The sequence below is a fragment of the Puntigrus tetrazona genome, chromosome 18 (assembly GCF_018831695.1).
Source record: "Puntigrus tetrazona isolate hp1 chromosome 18, ASM1883169v1, whole genome shotgun sequence".
NCBI classification, from domain to species: domain Eukaryota; kingdom Metazoa; phylum Chordata; class Actinopteri; order Cypriniformes; family Cyprinidae; genus Puntigrus; species Puntigrus tetrazona.
The window spans coordinates 21,314,259-21,328,996 of NC_056716.1; the positions used below are offsets into that span (position 1 = coordinate 21,314,259).

The 14,738-nt window shown below is 36.7% G+C and overlaps 1 protein-coding gene across 1 annotated transcript in view; it reads left to right on the forward strand.

The window, feature by feature from the left end:
* Window positions 1-14,072, forward strand: part of sema3d (sema domain, immunoglobulin domain (Ig), short basic domain, secreted, (semaphorin) 3D) — a 32,233-nt gene extending 18,161 nt beyond the window's left edge. Inside the window, 13 exon segments of the mRNA XM_043216928.1 lie at window positions 1,015-1,086; window positions 1,089-1,142; window positions 2,433-2,575; window positions 4,749-4,863; window positions 4,979-5,048; window positions 5,196-5,340; window positions 5,761-5,983; window positions 6,399-6,487; window positions 6,588-6,629; window positions 7,476-7,633; window positions 8,750-8,814; window positions 8,995-9,131; window positions 13,217-14,072. Coding sequence (XP_043072863.1) covers window positions 1,015-1,086; window positions 1,089-1,142; window positions 2,433-2,575; window positions 4,749-4,863; window positions 4,979-5,048; window positions 5,196-5,340; window positions 5,761-5,983; window positions 6,399-6,487; window positions 6,588-6,629; window positions 7,476-7,633; window positions 8,750-8,814; window positions 8,995-9,131; window positions 13,217-13,594 — 1,691 coding nt within the window. The 3' untranslated portion in view covers window positions 13,595-14,072.
* Window positions 14,073-14,738: the final 666 nt, after the last annotated feature.

Sequence of the window (14,738 nt, forward strand, 5' to 3'; positions counted from 1 at the left end):
TTTGAAAAAATAAATTGTTTACTCAAAAGGGAAAATTGTCATCATTTACTCATCATCTATTCCAAGCCTGACTGGCATTAACAACAAAAAGGGTTTTAAAAGAAATTTAATGCGATAAAAACATTTTGCGGCAAGCTCCAAAAAAAATTTCTTAATAAAATAAGCAAGCACATGCACACCATATGAGGTGCGGGTTGGAAGATATCAAAATTGCGTAAAGAGCATATATACACTCACTTGCAAATAAACACATTTAATTAACCATGTTTTTGCAAAGTGATCTTTCCAAAACTTTGGTTCATTAAATAAATAAAATAGACTATAATTAAAGTAAAAAATGTAGTCCTTTTTTAATTCTTTTATAATATAAATAATATAAAACAAAAAGCAATTGTGCAAATTTAGAACCCACCCTGGTAGACTGGTATAAAAATCATAAATTAATAATTAATAAATTAATTAAATAAATGAATTAATTAATAATAAAGTATTTCTTTACAAAGACTTTGGAAAAAATTACAACGTTAAAAGCTGAATGCCATAAATGTACAGTTTTCACATATACTAGAAGAAAAATTTTGTCAAAAGTAAGGATTACACATAATCCAAAGACAGTATTGCAAAGGAGATTTTTTACTTTTGGTTGAACTCCTCCTGCAACAGTGCGGTTGAGCGTGTTTGTTTATTTACACGGGCAGCCATAATCAACAGGGAACAACTCTAGGAGAACACAGCACGTTCTCCTCGATGTCATCGAAATTTGCTCCAAACCACAAAGAGAGAAGGGTGAGGTAGGGTGGAGGCCCAAACACCAAATCATGACTTGCTGAGTGATTCTAAAAACGTTATCCATAAACTTATTTTAGCTGTCATGATATTATGGAGATGGTAATTAATAATTAATTGTATAACAAACTTGCCAATGCCATCAGGTCAGCTGTAGTAAACGTACCTACAGCCTGACTGACTGCAGCTCTATGTTTATGCTGAGATGCTCCCTTTTTATGTTTTCAGATCAGTATCTCTATGCTGGCACAGCGTCTGATTTCCTGGGCAAGGACAGCACTTTTAGCCGCTCTCTCGGCCCGCCCCAGACCAACAGTATATTCGCACAGACATTTCTGAGGACTACTGGATCAACGGTCAGCACTCCCCACCAGTCTGCTTCAAGTGAATGACATACAACCTGTTTAGTTTAGTTTCTAGGTTTAATTTATTGTTCTTGTAAAAGGGAGTTTAATGAGGAAATTTGGCAGTGATGGCTTACATTTTGCAGTTTTGTTTTTGAAAGAAATCAGTTATGTTCACTAAGGCTGTGTTTATTTGATCAAAGTATACAGTAAAAATAACTATATTCTATTGTGATTACAATTAAAGTTTTGTACATATTACTGCAGTCTTTAACGTCACATGATTCTATTATATTTATTATAATCAATGTTGAAAACAATTGTGCTGCTTAATATTTTGCTTTCAGGATTCTTTGATGAAAACTAGAAAGAACAGCAGTTATAGGAAAATAAATATTTTACATTTGATAGAATAAATGCATCCTCTCTCTAAAAAGAAACGAGAGCATTTGACCACACACATAAGGTCACACTCATGCTAAAACACATATAAAACATAAGCGACAGAATGGGAAAACCCAAAACCAAAGAAAATGGCTAAGGAACAATCATTAATACACTGACACCGCAAACTGATTTATTCTCAGTCTGTGGAAAAGTTACTACAGCATTAAAATGTGCCACATTTGAGACGTTGCCTGTGTATCTAGCATATATAACTGAAAACAGAAAACAGAAAAGATCCTTAAATCATAAAAAGTCAAATCACTCAGGTCAGGTGTGTGTGAGTTGCTAGAGTGTACAAAATTGCATTGGCTGTTATTAACTCGACCTGAAGTGTTTATATATACCCATAAGTTTCACAAGTGTCAAATAGCTCATAAATATTATTTTTGGACTTTGACCTCTTAAATATCTTGAAAAACTGAATGTGATACAGTATATCTTCTGCTTGGACACTCCAATCCTTGTGTCTGAGTCATCTGAGTCCAATATAATACAGTCTTTGTGTAGTCATTGAGTTAATGACTGTCTTTCTTCCACCTTTGGTTTCCTCTTTAGTGTTAGAGCTGTTCTAGTGGCTGATGCAATTTAATGGAGTTTAAACCCACAAAGTCTATTTTCCAATCCTAAACATCCATTAACAGTCTGTTGTGAGTCTAAAAGGAAATGCCTAGCATTTATACTGAACAGTAGGATACGGTTTTGTCTTTATACTCTGTCAAACACACAAACAGTGAGTCTTAGCTCTTAGGCCTCCACACTTTTTTTTGAGTCGTATAAAGTGATTGGTGGACTGGCATCACAGAAATAAATGACCATAATAGGGCTGACCAGCTTTTCTCTTTTTTGTCCCCACAGAGGGCAAGTTTATTTCTGCCCATCCCATCGCGGACACCTACAACCCTGACGATGACAAGATTTACTTCTTTTTCCGTGAGGCGTCTCGTGAAGGGAGCACTACAGACAAGAGCGTGCTGTCTCGTGTCGCCCGGATCTGCCGGGTAAGACCTGTCTTCACACTGCCTGATCAGAGAGGAACTCACCTCATCTCTCTGATCCGTTCTTAGCACATAAGATTAAATGTGCTTCCCCTGGGAGGGGAGGCTTCCTGGTACGTTCCCCTTGATGTGATCTGCTGAAAGCGGACCAAACCACTGTTGTCAGTCGGGGTAAATCATAGCAGAGGTCTGGCCATGTAATTGCTGCCCAAGTCGTTGTTCATGATGACAGTGGAGGTCCCTTGCGTAGCGAAATAAGTGCACTAAGTGACTCCATGTTAACACATTGTGTTCTGCCCGTCCCTCAACAACAGTACACTATGAAGGCTGGGGGCATTACACAAAAACCATCCATAAATAAGTCAGATTTAAATTAATCTGAAGTGAAGATAAACTATAGGGAACAGCAGTTCACACATCACACTGACCGCAAATGCATCATTTTTACGTCAGTGAAGAACACTGTGGGAAATGAACTCTATTCATAAGGTCGCTCCCTAAAGAAAGCAAGTAATTGATTCCTTTCACAAAGGTCTCTTCCACAAGGCTGTCATCAAAGCACACAGAAGATGGAAGTAATTTTGCCATTTGCAATGCTGGGTGGCGATTACTCATGAAAACCTTCTGTTTAATTTAATATTAATAGCTACATTTAAGCTTGTTTTGAACTTTTAAGACCCTCAACATGTACACATGGATAATCAATGCAATAAACAAATGGCATGTGTTTTAAACGAAAACATATGGAAAGGCATCTATAGATTTTTTTTTTCTGTTTTCTGAATTTATGAAGAAACTTATGTATAGTCGGACTATACATTATACTGCTTATTAATTACTGTTTTGAGCTAAAAGAAACCACATAGTAATATGACCATGAGTGATACAAGAGGCACAATACTAGCACTGATACATGTACAGTTCAATTTGTAGTGGTATTAGGCCATAAACTATTGGGTGCAGTTAACACACATGAATTCAGTTTGATGATGTACAAATGAAGATTAGAATATCAAATCAAGACAAGGAACAACTAGGCAATAAGTTGTAAGTCTTATCTATCCAACTTTTATTTCAGTTTAGTTTAAGGTCAGTAAGATATTTATTTGAATTTATTTTATTGTTTTATTGTTTTATTTATTTTATTGTTTATTTATTTAATTATTTCAATAATTAATATATATATATATATATATATATATATATATATATATATATATATATATATATATATATATATATATACAGAATACAGAGTTTATACTGTATGTTAAAATTGGTTATAGATATGCAAAAATATTTCGATGCAGGATGCTGCAGTTGAAGCAATCAGAATTAAATTTTGTAGAGAGCTCTGTAGTAATTGTCCGTGCAAGTCACCTGTCAGCCTGCAGATATAAAAAGTCTGTGATTTAAAGCAGTTTCCTTAATGCTGTAGGCTCATCCTCCTGGACTGTATGCTATAAAAATTCCAAGCTCTATTGCAAAATTCTTGGTCTGAAGCGAGTGGGTTTTTATAGCTTTAGGAGTGAGCTGTAAAGCTATCTAAGGCCAGATTCCTTACTGGATAACTGGCCTAACACTAGAGAGGGCATCTTTGAAGATTAAAGAATTTGGACAACGGCACTCCTAAACCTCTTTTAGGTCTTTCCCCCCTTTTTCTCAAGTGTGTGTGTTATTCAACAAGGATAATAGCAGAGGAGGAATATGTTTGCTGCTCTAAGTGGGTGTAGGTGAAATCATTGGGATCGTTTGATTGAACCCTTCTGGCTATAATGAGGAGATTCATTTAAGTGTTCTCAGCATGTCTTCTCGTTCTAAGACCTCTCAGTGCTCTATTGTGTGTCTAAAGACATAAACCTGCACTTCAAGAATTCACAGAAGGATCGTTATATTCCCATTATAAACTCCCTCGCACACTCTTCTCAATTTTTTGAACTCTCTTTCTTTGTCTCTCTAGATTGCGAATTTGTGTACCTCTTAAGTCTGTTTATAACGAAGGGGTTTGTGGGTTTTTTCTGAAGTCTCATGCTTAATTAGATAAGCTGCTCTAATCAGAATAAAATGCTGGTTTTTCACTCTTATTATAAAAACTATAAAATTTGGGATTTAAATTAGAAACATACTTTCAATATGACAGAATTTAGAGACCCTCTGTTTTTGTGTTTGCATGCAGAATGACATTGGAGGTTTGAGAAGTCTCACCAACAAGTGGACAACATTCCTCAAAGCAAGACTTGTGTGCTCCATTCCTGGACCAGATGGTGTGGACACACACTTTGATGAGCTACGTAAGTGATATGTTATCTCTTCCTGCTCCCTCCCACAAAAACATATTTCAGTTTTATCATACTTCTTAGCATATAAAAATATGTTAATTGTGATTTTTGTGTGTGTGTATTACAGAGGACATCTTTCTGCTCCCTAGCAGAGATGAAAAAAATCCAATGGTGTATGGAGTGTTCACCACCACCAGGTGAGACACAGCTCCTACAGCGAGCATGTCAATATTTCATTGCTTTTGGGTCCGAGTGCCATAACTTGAATTGTTGATTTGGTTTAAAAATCTATTAAAAACGTTCTTCCTTTTTTGTTTTGATTTCAACATATTTTTTGGGGTCAGCTCTATCTTTAAAGGATCAGCAGTATGCGTCTACAACATGGAAGACATCCGTGCTGTGTTTAATGGACCGTATGCTCATAAAGAGGGACCAGACCATCGCTGGGTGGAATATGAAGGCAGAATTCCCTACCCAAGACCAGGCACTGTTAGTAACACTCTATCAGGACTGTTTTCCATCTCACTTTTTGTCACTGACACCTTGAGTGAGGAGTTTTATACATTACCACTAGAGGGAGACATAATGCTATTTATACTTAACATTTTACTTACTGTGATTCAAAATACTGTTTACTCAAGGGTTTCCAAAACTGTTCCTGAAAGCCTACTGTCCTGCAGAGATTAGCTCAACCCTAATTAATAAAAGTCTTCAGACTTAGCAAAAGCTCCAAGGCATTGCGCATTGGAGCTAAACTCTGAAGGACGCTAGCACTGCTGTAGCATGATTGGATGTTCGTGGTTTACACACACTTATCATTTATGATAATGCCAAAGGAAGTTACAACGCTTCATTTTTGCTGTTATAATTTAAAAATGTATAACTGTAAATCTTATTTTTCTTTTGCAGTGCCCCAGTCGGACCTACGATCCTCATATAAAAACGACTAAAGACTTTCCAGATGAAGTCATCAGTTTTATACGGCTGCACCCGCTAATGTACCGCTCTGTACACCCAATGACGGGCCGGCCAATTTTCACTCGTATCAATACAGAGTATCGGCTTACTCAGATTGTAGTGGACCGTGTGGCAGCTGAGGATGGACAGTATGCTGTTATGTTCTTGGGCACAGGTAAAAAAAGACAACACAAAGGTTGCTAGTGATATGTAACAATTGGATATAATGTTGCATTTTGCACCAAATAAGAAAATACGATGCATGTTTTATTGTAGTATTTTAATAAGGCTTTAATGATCTAATGGCTATAAAGACAGCATTTTGTTTGTTAACTGTGGTATCCAAAATGCCTTTTTTTACACTTTAAACCACTTTAACCCTGTACACTGTACAAGTAATTTTCATTCAGAAACTACTTGGAAATTTCACAAATAATTACACATTATAACACAATGAAACTGACTTGAAGTTTTGAAGCTGAAAACTGAAATTGTATTTTCTTGTAAAAAAAATACAAGAACGTTTGTAAAACAACCAGCAGATGGCAGAACAGCTTAAGATACAAAAATGTGTGCGTGTGTTTGTACAGATATGGGATCAGTTTTGAAGGTTGTCAGCATCACTCAAGAAAACTGGTCCACGGAGGAGATCATCTTAGAGGAGCTTCAGGTGTTCAAGGTAAATGTTGAATGGGAAAGGATGAATGAAAAACAAAACAAAAACAATAAACACTAACAGACAAAAATTTCAACTTGTATTAATGTATTTATTTATCCAGAGTCCCTCACCCGTCCTCAACATGGAAATCGCCTCAAAGCAGGTAAGAACAGAAATTGTTTCTGGTAAATGAAATTTTTAGCTTGTGAAATAAAGAATTTTTTTTTTTTTTTAATTAATTATTTGCTCAAGAACTGACTGACAATTCTCATCAGTTAGCTGTTTTTTAGACAGGACTGTTTGTTATATTTAAGACAAAAAACACAAGACTCAGTCTCATAACAGATGTGTTATAGCTTTCATTGTTTGTACTTTTTTTTTATCTCACAGATAAGTCTGTTTCTCTAGTTTTTTGGTCTTTCTTTTCATTTTTCTTTTACACTCCCATTTGTCCATTTATCTTTTATGTTTTGGAGTTCATGAGTCTTCAGTTCACCCAAAAGTTTTTATCCTCCTTTGCACAAAGAACTTGACCAGTTCTTTACTTTTATAAGGTCTTTTTCTTTATTTTAGCAGAGGATAATAGACTATAGTCATAAATCATATGTATAATACAGGGGTGTGATGGAAACGTCATCTCATTATCTAATCTACATTTTACTGCTTTCTCTAATTGGTTACGGTGAATGCTACCACTTGAAATCATTAATGGTTCAAATAAGTTCCTGAACAGCTTTTGCTTTTACAAGGGTATTTTATGGGAAGCTCTGCTGTGACTGCCTGATTTTTTTTCAGTCTCATGCCGAGAGATAAGCAAAAGCATCACAACTTTTATTTTTCCACATTTTAGTTTTTCTCTGTCACATGTACATGTTTCCTTTTAGAGTTTGTTGGACCAAAAAAAACAAGTTATGCTGATTGATAACTCTGTTAGAGAGTTTGCTCCAGCAAGCACCTTTTTTTTGTCATTGCACCTGGTTTAGTACTTTGTGTATGTTTGTGTGTGCAGCAGCAGCTGTTTGTTGGAGGAAGCGACGGGTTGGTGCAGGTGTCCCTTCACAGGTGCCATATTTATGGGCAGGGCTGTGCAGAATGCTGCCTGGCTAGAGACCCTTACTGCGCTTGGGACGGCACCCAGTGCTCCAGATACATTCCAGCCTCCAAGAGGTACTCGCACACACACACATACATGAACCGATAAAGCCATTGTCCCAAAGAGTCGATGCAAAGCCTTGACATTGATTCCCAGAGTCAGCACTTCTGTTTAACTGTTCTGTCTTTTTATCGGCACACACAAAAACGCATGTCCTACAACATCCCCGAGATGTGCACCGTGTGCAGTTTGATGCTCTGAGGTTTTTGGGATAGCAGAAAGTTAAAAGAGAGAGAGAGAGAGGTTTTGTGGTGCCCTCTTTCTGACCTACTTCTCCAGGGTGAGTTGTTTCCTGGAGTTCAGCACAGAGAAGAAAATGATAAATATTTGATTTTTCCTGTGCCATAGGGTGTAGTGGGACTGGACTGGACAGGCAAATTGATTAAAGTTGCTTTGTTGTTGAGATGATGTATGTGTGCTGCCAGAGAAGTTTTCTTGCCCTTTCTCTCCCTGGCTCTCTGGTCCGCCACTGACGCAAGGAGGCCAGGTCAGTCCTGCAGAGAGAGCGAGCGAGAGATAGGGAGACACACAGAGAGAGGAATTTTAGTTTGTTTTGGAGATTATTTGTCTGTCAGACGACTCTATTTGAAATACACTTTGTGGCTTCATTAAGATTCGCTGTTTTAAAACAGAAAGAGCTGAGGATACTGCTTTTGTTTAAAATAAAAATATAATGCATAGCATGACTGTAGTCTTATCGATTAACTTTAAATCAGTCGTTTTGTAATTGCTCTTTTGCTGTTTTGGATTTATGATTGATTTACTGTATCTACTGGTTCTCGATCTTTTTTAACTTCAGGACTCCATTTTCTACAAAAATATAACCACAAACTCTTCCAGCTGTTTGTGATTTTTCTTGATAAGGATTTTAAAAATATATAGTATTTACACACAATTTCTGCTCAGTAAAATATATTATGGCATGATAAGAGAAATGTATATTCATGAAAATGTGATACTGACCAATTATGTTTAAATATTAGCGAATTGGTGCTGAACAATATTAAAAACTCAAGCTGTATTTGCCGTAATTTGATTAGCAGCTCTTTAAATGTTTTTGTTGTTTAAGAAGACTAAAATGTAATAAAAAGTGTATGAATGTAAAAATGGCTTTTTACTTATGCTTACAGGAGGGCCAGAAGGCAGGATATCAAACACGGAGACCCATCTAGCCATTGCTGGGACACAGAAGATGGTAAAGAGGCATATATATGTGTGTGCGTGCATATGGAGCATAAAAGCACTAAAAGCTCTGTATTGTTTTAAGATGCTGCATTGTCCTGTGGGGCTCACCTAATGGATCTCAACACTAACCCAAAAAATACTTTACTGTCTTTCTGATATGCTGATCACTCTCCCTCTCTATCTTTGGCAGTGTTAGGGAGGAATGTCGAGGAGAAGGTGTTGTATGGAGTAGAGAGTAACTCCTCTTTTCTTGAGTGCGTTTCAAAATCCCAGCAGGCCTTGATCCGCTGGTTCATACTGAAGCCAGGAGCGGACCACCGTCAAGAGGTAAAATCAACATACAGTACATCTGCCTCAGTCTGTGCCTGTGTGTATGTGTTAGTAACACACTTTCCTAACTCACTCACTTGATGTAGTGATCAGTGATAGACTTGATGTAAGTAGTTAGTTACACTACAAATGCAAATATTTCATTTTAATTTATTATTTATCTATTTCAGTATTTTACTTTATATCGAATTAAAAGAATAAAATCAATTGTCTATAATCAATTATTTTGTTTACATTAATCATATTACCAAAACCACTAAAAAGTCACTAAAATAAATGGTTGTGCAATAAAATGACTATTTTGTTTGGCAGTGTTTTAAGCATCACTTAGCATAAATGTATAAGATAAGGAGTGTATTCCAGTTATAGTTTCTCTTTCATAACAAAATCTTTTCAGTATAACAGACTTTTGATGATTGGACACACTCTAGAAGCTGATTTACAGTAACTCTGAACCCCCTGACGCTTAGGAAAAATATATGTTGCATAATTGTGAAGATTGTCTTACTAAACAATGTGTTATAACAGAAACAGAGAACTGGAACAGTACTATTGGTAATCGTGAAAATGGCCTGAGGCTCAGAAACTGAGGAAACACAAACAGAGATACAAAACACAGCAGTACTGTCGAAAAGTGACCTTCGCTGGTGGATTCATCTCTCGTATTCAGTGTTTTACACCTACGCATTTAATCTCATCTCATCTTCACTGCTGTCGATTGGGAGTCACGCACCTGGGTGACACGCATATCTTACTTTAGAAACAAATACATTCGCCTTTCAGATATCTCTGTCCCCTTACTGCCTGAGAAAGGTTATTTGTGCCATCTTCTAAAACTCTAAAACATTTGGAAACAGCAGTCCTTTCAAATGAGTGGTAATGGAAAGTTCATAGTGCAGATACAAAGGTCATTTTATCCTTGTGTTGTGGGTGTGTCTATTAGCTGTGATGAATAGACAGAGGCCAAGACCTGACCCTGGAGTGGTAGATCAGCATATCCTTTTATTGATCCATCTCTACGACAATTAATCCCAACAGGAGTATATATATGTGTGTGTGTGTGTGTGTGTGTGGGAGAGAGAGACTGAAGACACGTATGGAGAGGCATGACAACAGAAGGTCACATCTCAGCAAAAATGTTACAGCAAAGTTGCAGTTCAAGAAAAAAACATGCCGTTTCCTGCTTTTCGAAATATCCTGCTGTCCCACTTCTCAAGTGAACATTACTCCTGCTACGATGGATTTGTTTTGTTTTAGTTTCCCTTCCTGCTTTTCTTCTCCTCCTCTCTTTCTCCTGTCTTTCCCACAGCATAAAATGACTCCTTACCACACAGCTGCCCAAAACACCTGCAACACACGCACAATCTCACACGTGTGGTGCAATCTTAAAATATCAGCCTACACCTCGTAAAAGACAACAATGAATGATAGAAGAGAAACCACCACTTGTGGGTGTTTGTGTGAATGTTTATCGAATCAGAGTACACAGATATCGGGTTGCAATAACAGAATGGACCGTTCTTATCCCACTTAGATGAAAACACAACATGAGAACTATGTGAATCAAAATGTAAAGAATTTGTTTATTCTGGTTCCAATTCTGATGTGAGCTTTTTAACAATTCTATAAAAACAATTAATTTGTTATGCAACACACTTTTTGATCACACAGCATTTTCCTATTTAATGCTGCAAAGCTGTTTTGACACAATCTGTATTGTTAAAAGCGTGACTTGACTTGACTCAAGTCATATGCTAAGAACCTGAACATGTATTAAATGTGCATTAACTGTGTTTATGTATTTATTATCAATAAATCAAACTTATGCAACCCAATTTCATACATTTTAACTAATCTTGCTTTATCTAGTCATATTTGAACCATGTTCAACTAATTCAATTGAGTTGTTTTCACAAATAACACATTTACTGAATGCTAATTCAAGTAATTTGAATAATAGCATTTGAAAAAAAAAAATTATATTTTAAATAAAATCCATATGATGTATGGCCAACATGACAACAGCAATGTTTTAGTCTAAAATTTAGAAGCATTAAGTATGCATCATATTTTATTATGAAATTCTGACATTCTGGAACTATTAACAGAACCAAGTATTGTATTAGAAAAATTTGAATAAGAACCTGATACTGACTTTTCTAAACAGGACTGTTCTTGCTCCTTCATGACTCTTTTTCCCTCCATCCCTCTACCCAATTTTTCCATGATCTTCACTACCCGCTTTTTACAACTAAATATAATTTCCCATAGGACTGTGGGTCACCGGCAGGCCAGCTCGTATCTGAGATGTGATACAGATCCTGTGCTGAAGGTTCCAGACCTTCTCTCTTTTTCTCAAAACCCACAGCCAGACCCAGCGGTGTGCAGAATGGCCGCAGACAGACAGAGGCCTCGTATTGTGGTTTTAATGCCTTTGACCCGGTGCTATGAACGATGCTGCACTTAAACTTGTGTCTGTGATCAGAGGCCAGTTTCCTCCTGCCCCCCAGTAAAACCTTCAGTGGGAGTTACACGCCGTGATATACTGCCAAGATACAAAACACAGACACACACATTCACTTAAAATACACACACACCAGCGCATCTCCATGACATACACGCGTTTCATCTTGACACTCGTGCCCTTAGTCTTTATGTTTTAGATACAGCTGTCACAGGTGTTGCAAAGAGTGCAAAACCGCCCTATTTCCTCTCATTCCTGACACGTTTCTGCAAGGTTTCACTTAAGTCACACTCCAAATTTTTAATGCAAATATATGACAAGTGTTGTTTAGTGCAATCATGGCTATTGCATTTCCTTGAAGCGTCCTTTAGATGGCAGACACATTAGCATAAGACAATGCAGCGGTAAGCGGTTTGTGTGCATTTTATAGGGATTCAGTATGCTTTGAAGCTTTCTTTCCCTCCTCTTCGTACTGCACAGCTGTATTGATTTAGTTCACGACAACAGCGTGACTAGCAGGAGAAATCAGCAGGCTCAAAAACACAGACAACAGGAAAAAAAATGAAAGAGAGAAAGAATGAGCCGCCAGGAACGGAAGGGAAGGGAGGCGAAGCGATAGAAAACTGATATTTAAAAAAATAAAATATTAGCATGACTCAAAAAGGTGGAGATGACTAATTTATGAATACATTTTTAGTTTAATTCTATTATTTTAATAGATTTAATAGATTAATTAACTGATTAATTTGACTAAACTGAAATCTGTGAAATCGTATCTTTTTGTTTGAGACCATCAGCCTTGAACCTAAATTTATGAAAAATATGCATAATGCAGTTTAGAGCAGCTTGATGTATAAAACTAAATATATCAGCAGCATTTAAAGCTACACTATATAACTTTGGCAGTTCAAGATTTAAAACTGAATCTGCATCCAACACTGAATGTCTTTGCATGAATGAGTGTGGTTTGAGGCATTGGTGCACAGATGGATATAAAACATCTTGTTGCTGTTTTTACAAACTTGAAATTTGATCCATGGTTGAATTTTCTAAACCTAACCATAATCTAGCCCTAAAAATTCAGTTTCATGTTACCCAAAAGCTACAAAAACAATGAACAATTTTTGATTCATATGAATTAATGTGATTTCACAAACAGTTTTGTATTCACTGAATACAGAGCACCTCCTATGTCAGAGGTCACTAGAAAGATGGACACATTGGATATAGATCAGCGCAATAGATCATGCAAACACCTTGAGTTGAAAGTAGACCCTGAAATCACAAGACCAAGGTCATAACACTACTTCGCCCCCTTTTCTTCTTTCTGCCTCGTTAGGATTAACATGTGGGCAGCTTGACTAATTTGTCTAATAAGATTCTAATGATCAATCAGATGGTGTAGTGTGAGGTCAGCAGGAAACAAAGCGCAGAGGTTAAACACTGATCTCTGACCTTGAAGGAGTCCTCTATGGGCTCCTGGGCAGAATGATTTATGAGAATAAACCCAGCAAGTGACACATACATTCACTGTTTGGCTGTGATTAAGCTGTTATGTGTGTCCAAGCAAGTTTTTGTTGATAAGGTTGATTTTTATTCTATTTTTTTTTTTTTGCAGATCAAACCAGACGAGCGTGTGCTGATAACCGAGCGAGGTTTGCTGATTCGTTGGCTCCAGCGTAGCGATGCAGGTTCGTACTTTTGCACGTCTCAGGAGCACAGCTTTACCCGTACCCTCCTCCACCTCTCTCTTCACGTCCTGGACCGCGGACAGATCCAAGCACACCAACCTGCTACACGGGAGTCATCAGAGAATCCACCCGTGACCGAACCTCGTCAGCGCTATAAGGACTACTTGCGCATGTTGAGCGGCCCCGTACGCTCTCTGGATGAGTACTGCGAAACACTCTGGCACAAAGAGAAGAAGCAAAAACAGAAGGGCAAATGGAAGCATGTTCAAGAGCTCCGCAAGAGCAGGAACCGACGCCACCACTAGAGGTGCCGGTGAGGCCTGGATTCGAATGTGAGGTTAGACGGGTCACAATGCCCATTGAGCCTCTGGATGTGGATTAAATGAACTCTAAACCAAATACAAAGACAAAAATGAATTATATCTTGACCAGTCAAGCAAAAAGTCTTTCAGAAGTATCAGTGAAATGACACATTAATCTCGTTTTCGTTTGGACCAGTCCCTTAAATAAAGTGACGCACATATTCTTTGCCATTTAAAAATGAACTTTTCGCGAAATATTGAAAATATGTTTTTATTAGTTTTATTAAAGTCCCTTTGGGCAAGGCATGGTATACCAAAATTATATTTCTGTAAATCTATAAACAATGTTAAACAAATATTTTTTCATTGTAAAAATGTCTGGATTGGGGACGTTTTTCGAAGCTGCATATCACAAGTTCATTGCGCTTTAATTTTAACCAAGAATAAAATTGCATTCATGTTGAATGTATGTAAATATTTATATTATTTGTACATGAGATTGTGCATGCGTTAGGATTATTTACATAGAATTCTCTTTTGAGATTACAGTTTTAACCAAGCATTTAATTTTCACTGAGTAAATTACATTATTTTTGTATTTTTGCAATGTGTCTTATTGTAGGTCATTTGTTTACGGCATATGACGATATTTAAAATTCCCATGGTGTTGAAATAAACTGTTTTTTATTTCTCCTTAAAAGTGCAATCAAGAAAAGACCATGTCTTTATTATTTAAAGAAGTGGTTCATGCCACAAAATTAAAAATTCCATCTTCCTTTCTCTATTTCACTCAAACCAAGTATTCGTTTTCCTTCAACTGAGCACAGAAGGAGATTTAGTAGTTTATGGTGACCATGGTCTTGTCAAACTCCAAGAGTGCCCAAAATTAGGTCCATATGACTCATGCTCTATATGTTAAGTATTTTGAAGGTATATGATAGCATATGAAAGGTGTTTGAAGTATTTTCGGTGGACACTTAATAACTACGTACTTACATTTAAATTAATCATTTTGTACAATGCACTTATTGTGTACAAACCTGTTTTTACATTGAACTTATATTCTTAAAAATACCTATATGTAATTACATCTGTAATTAATTGCTGTACATTTATTTATAATTACACTGTTGAACCATCTTAATCC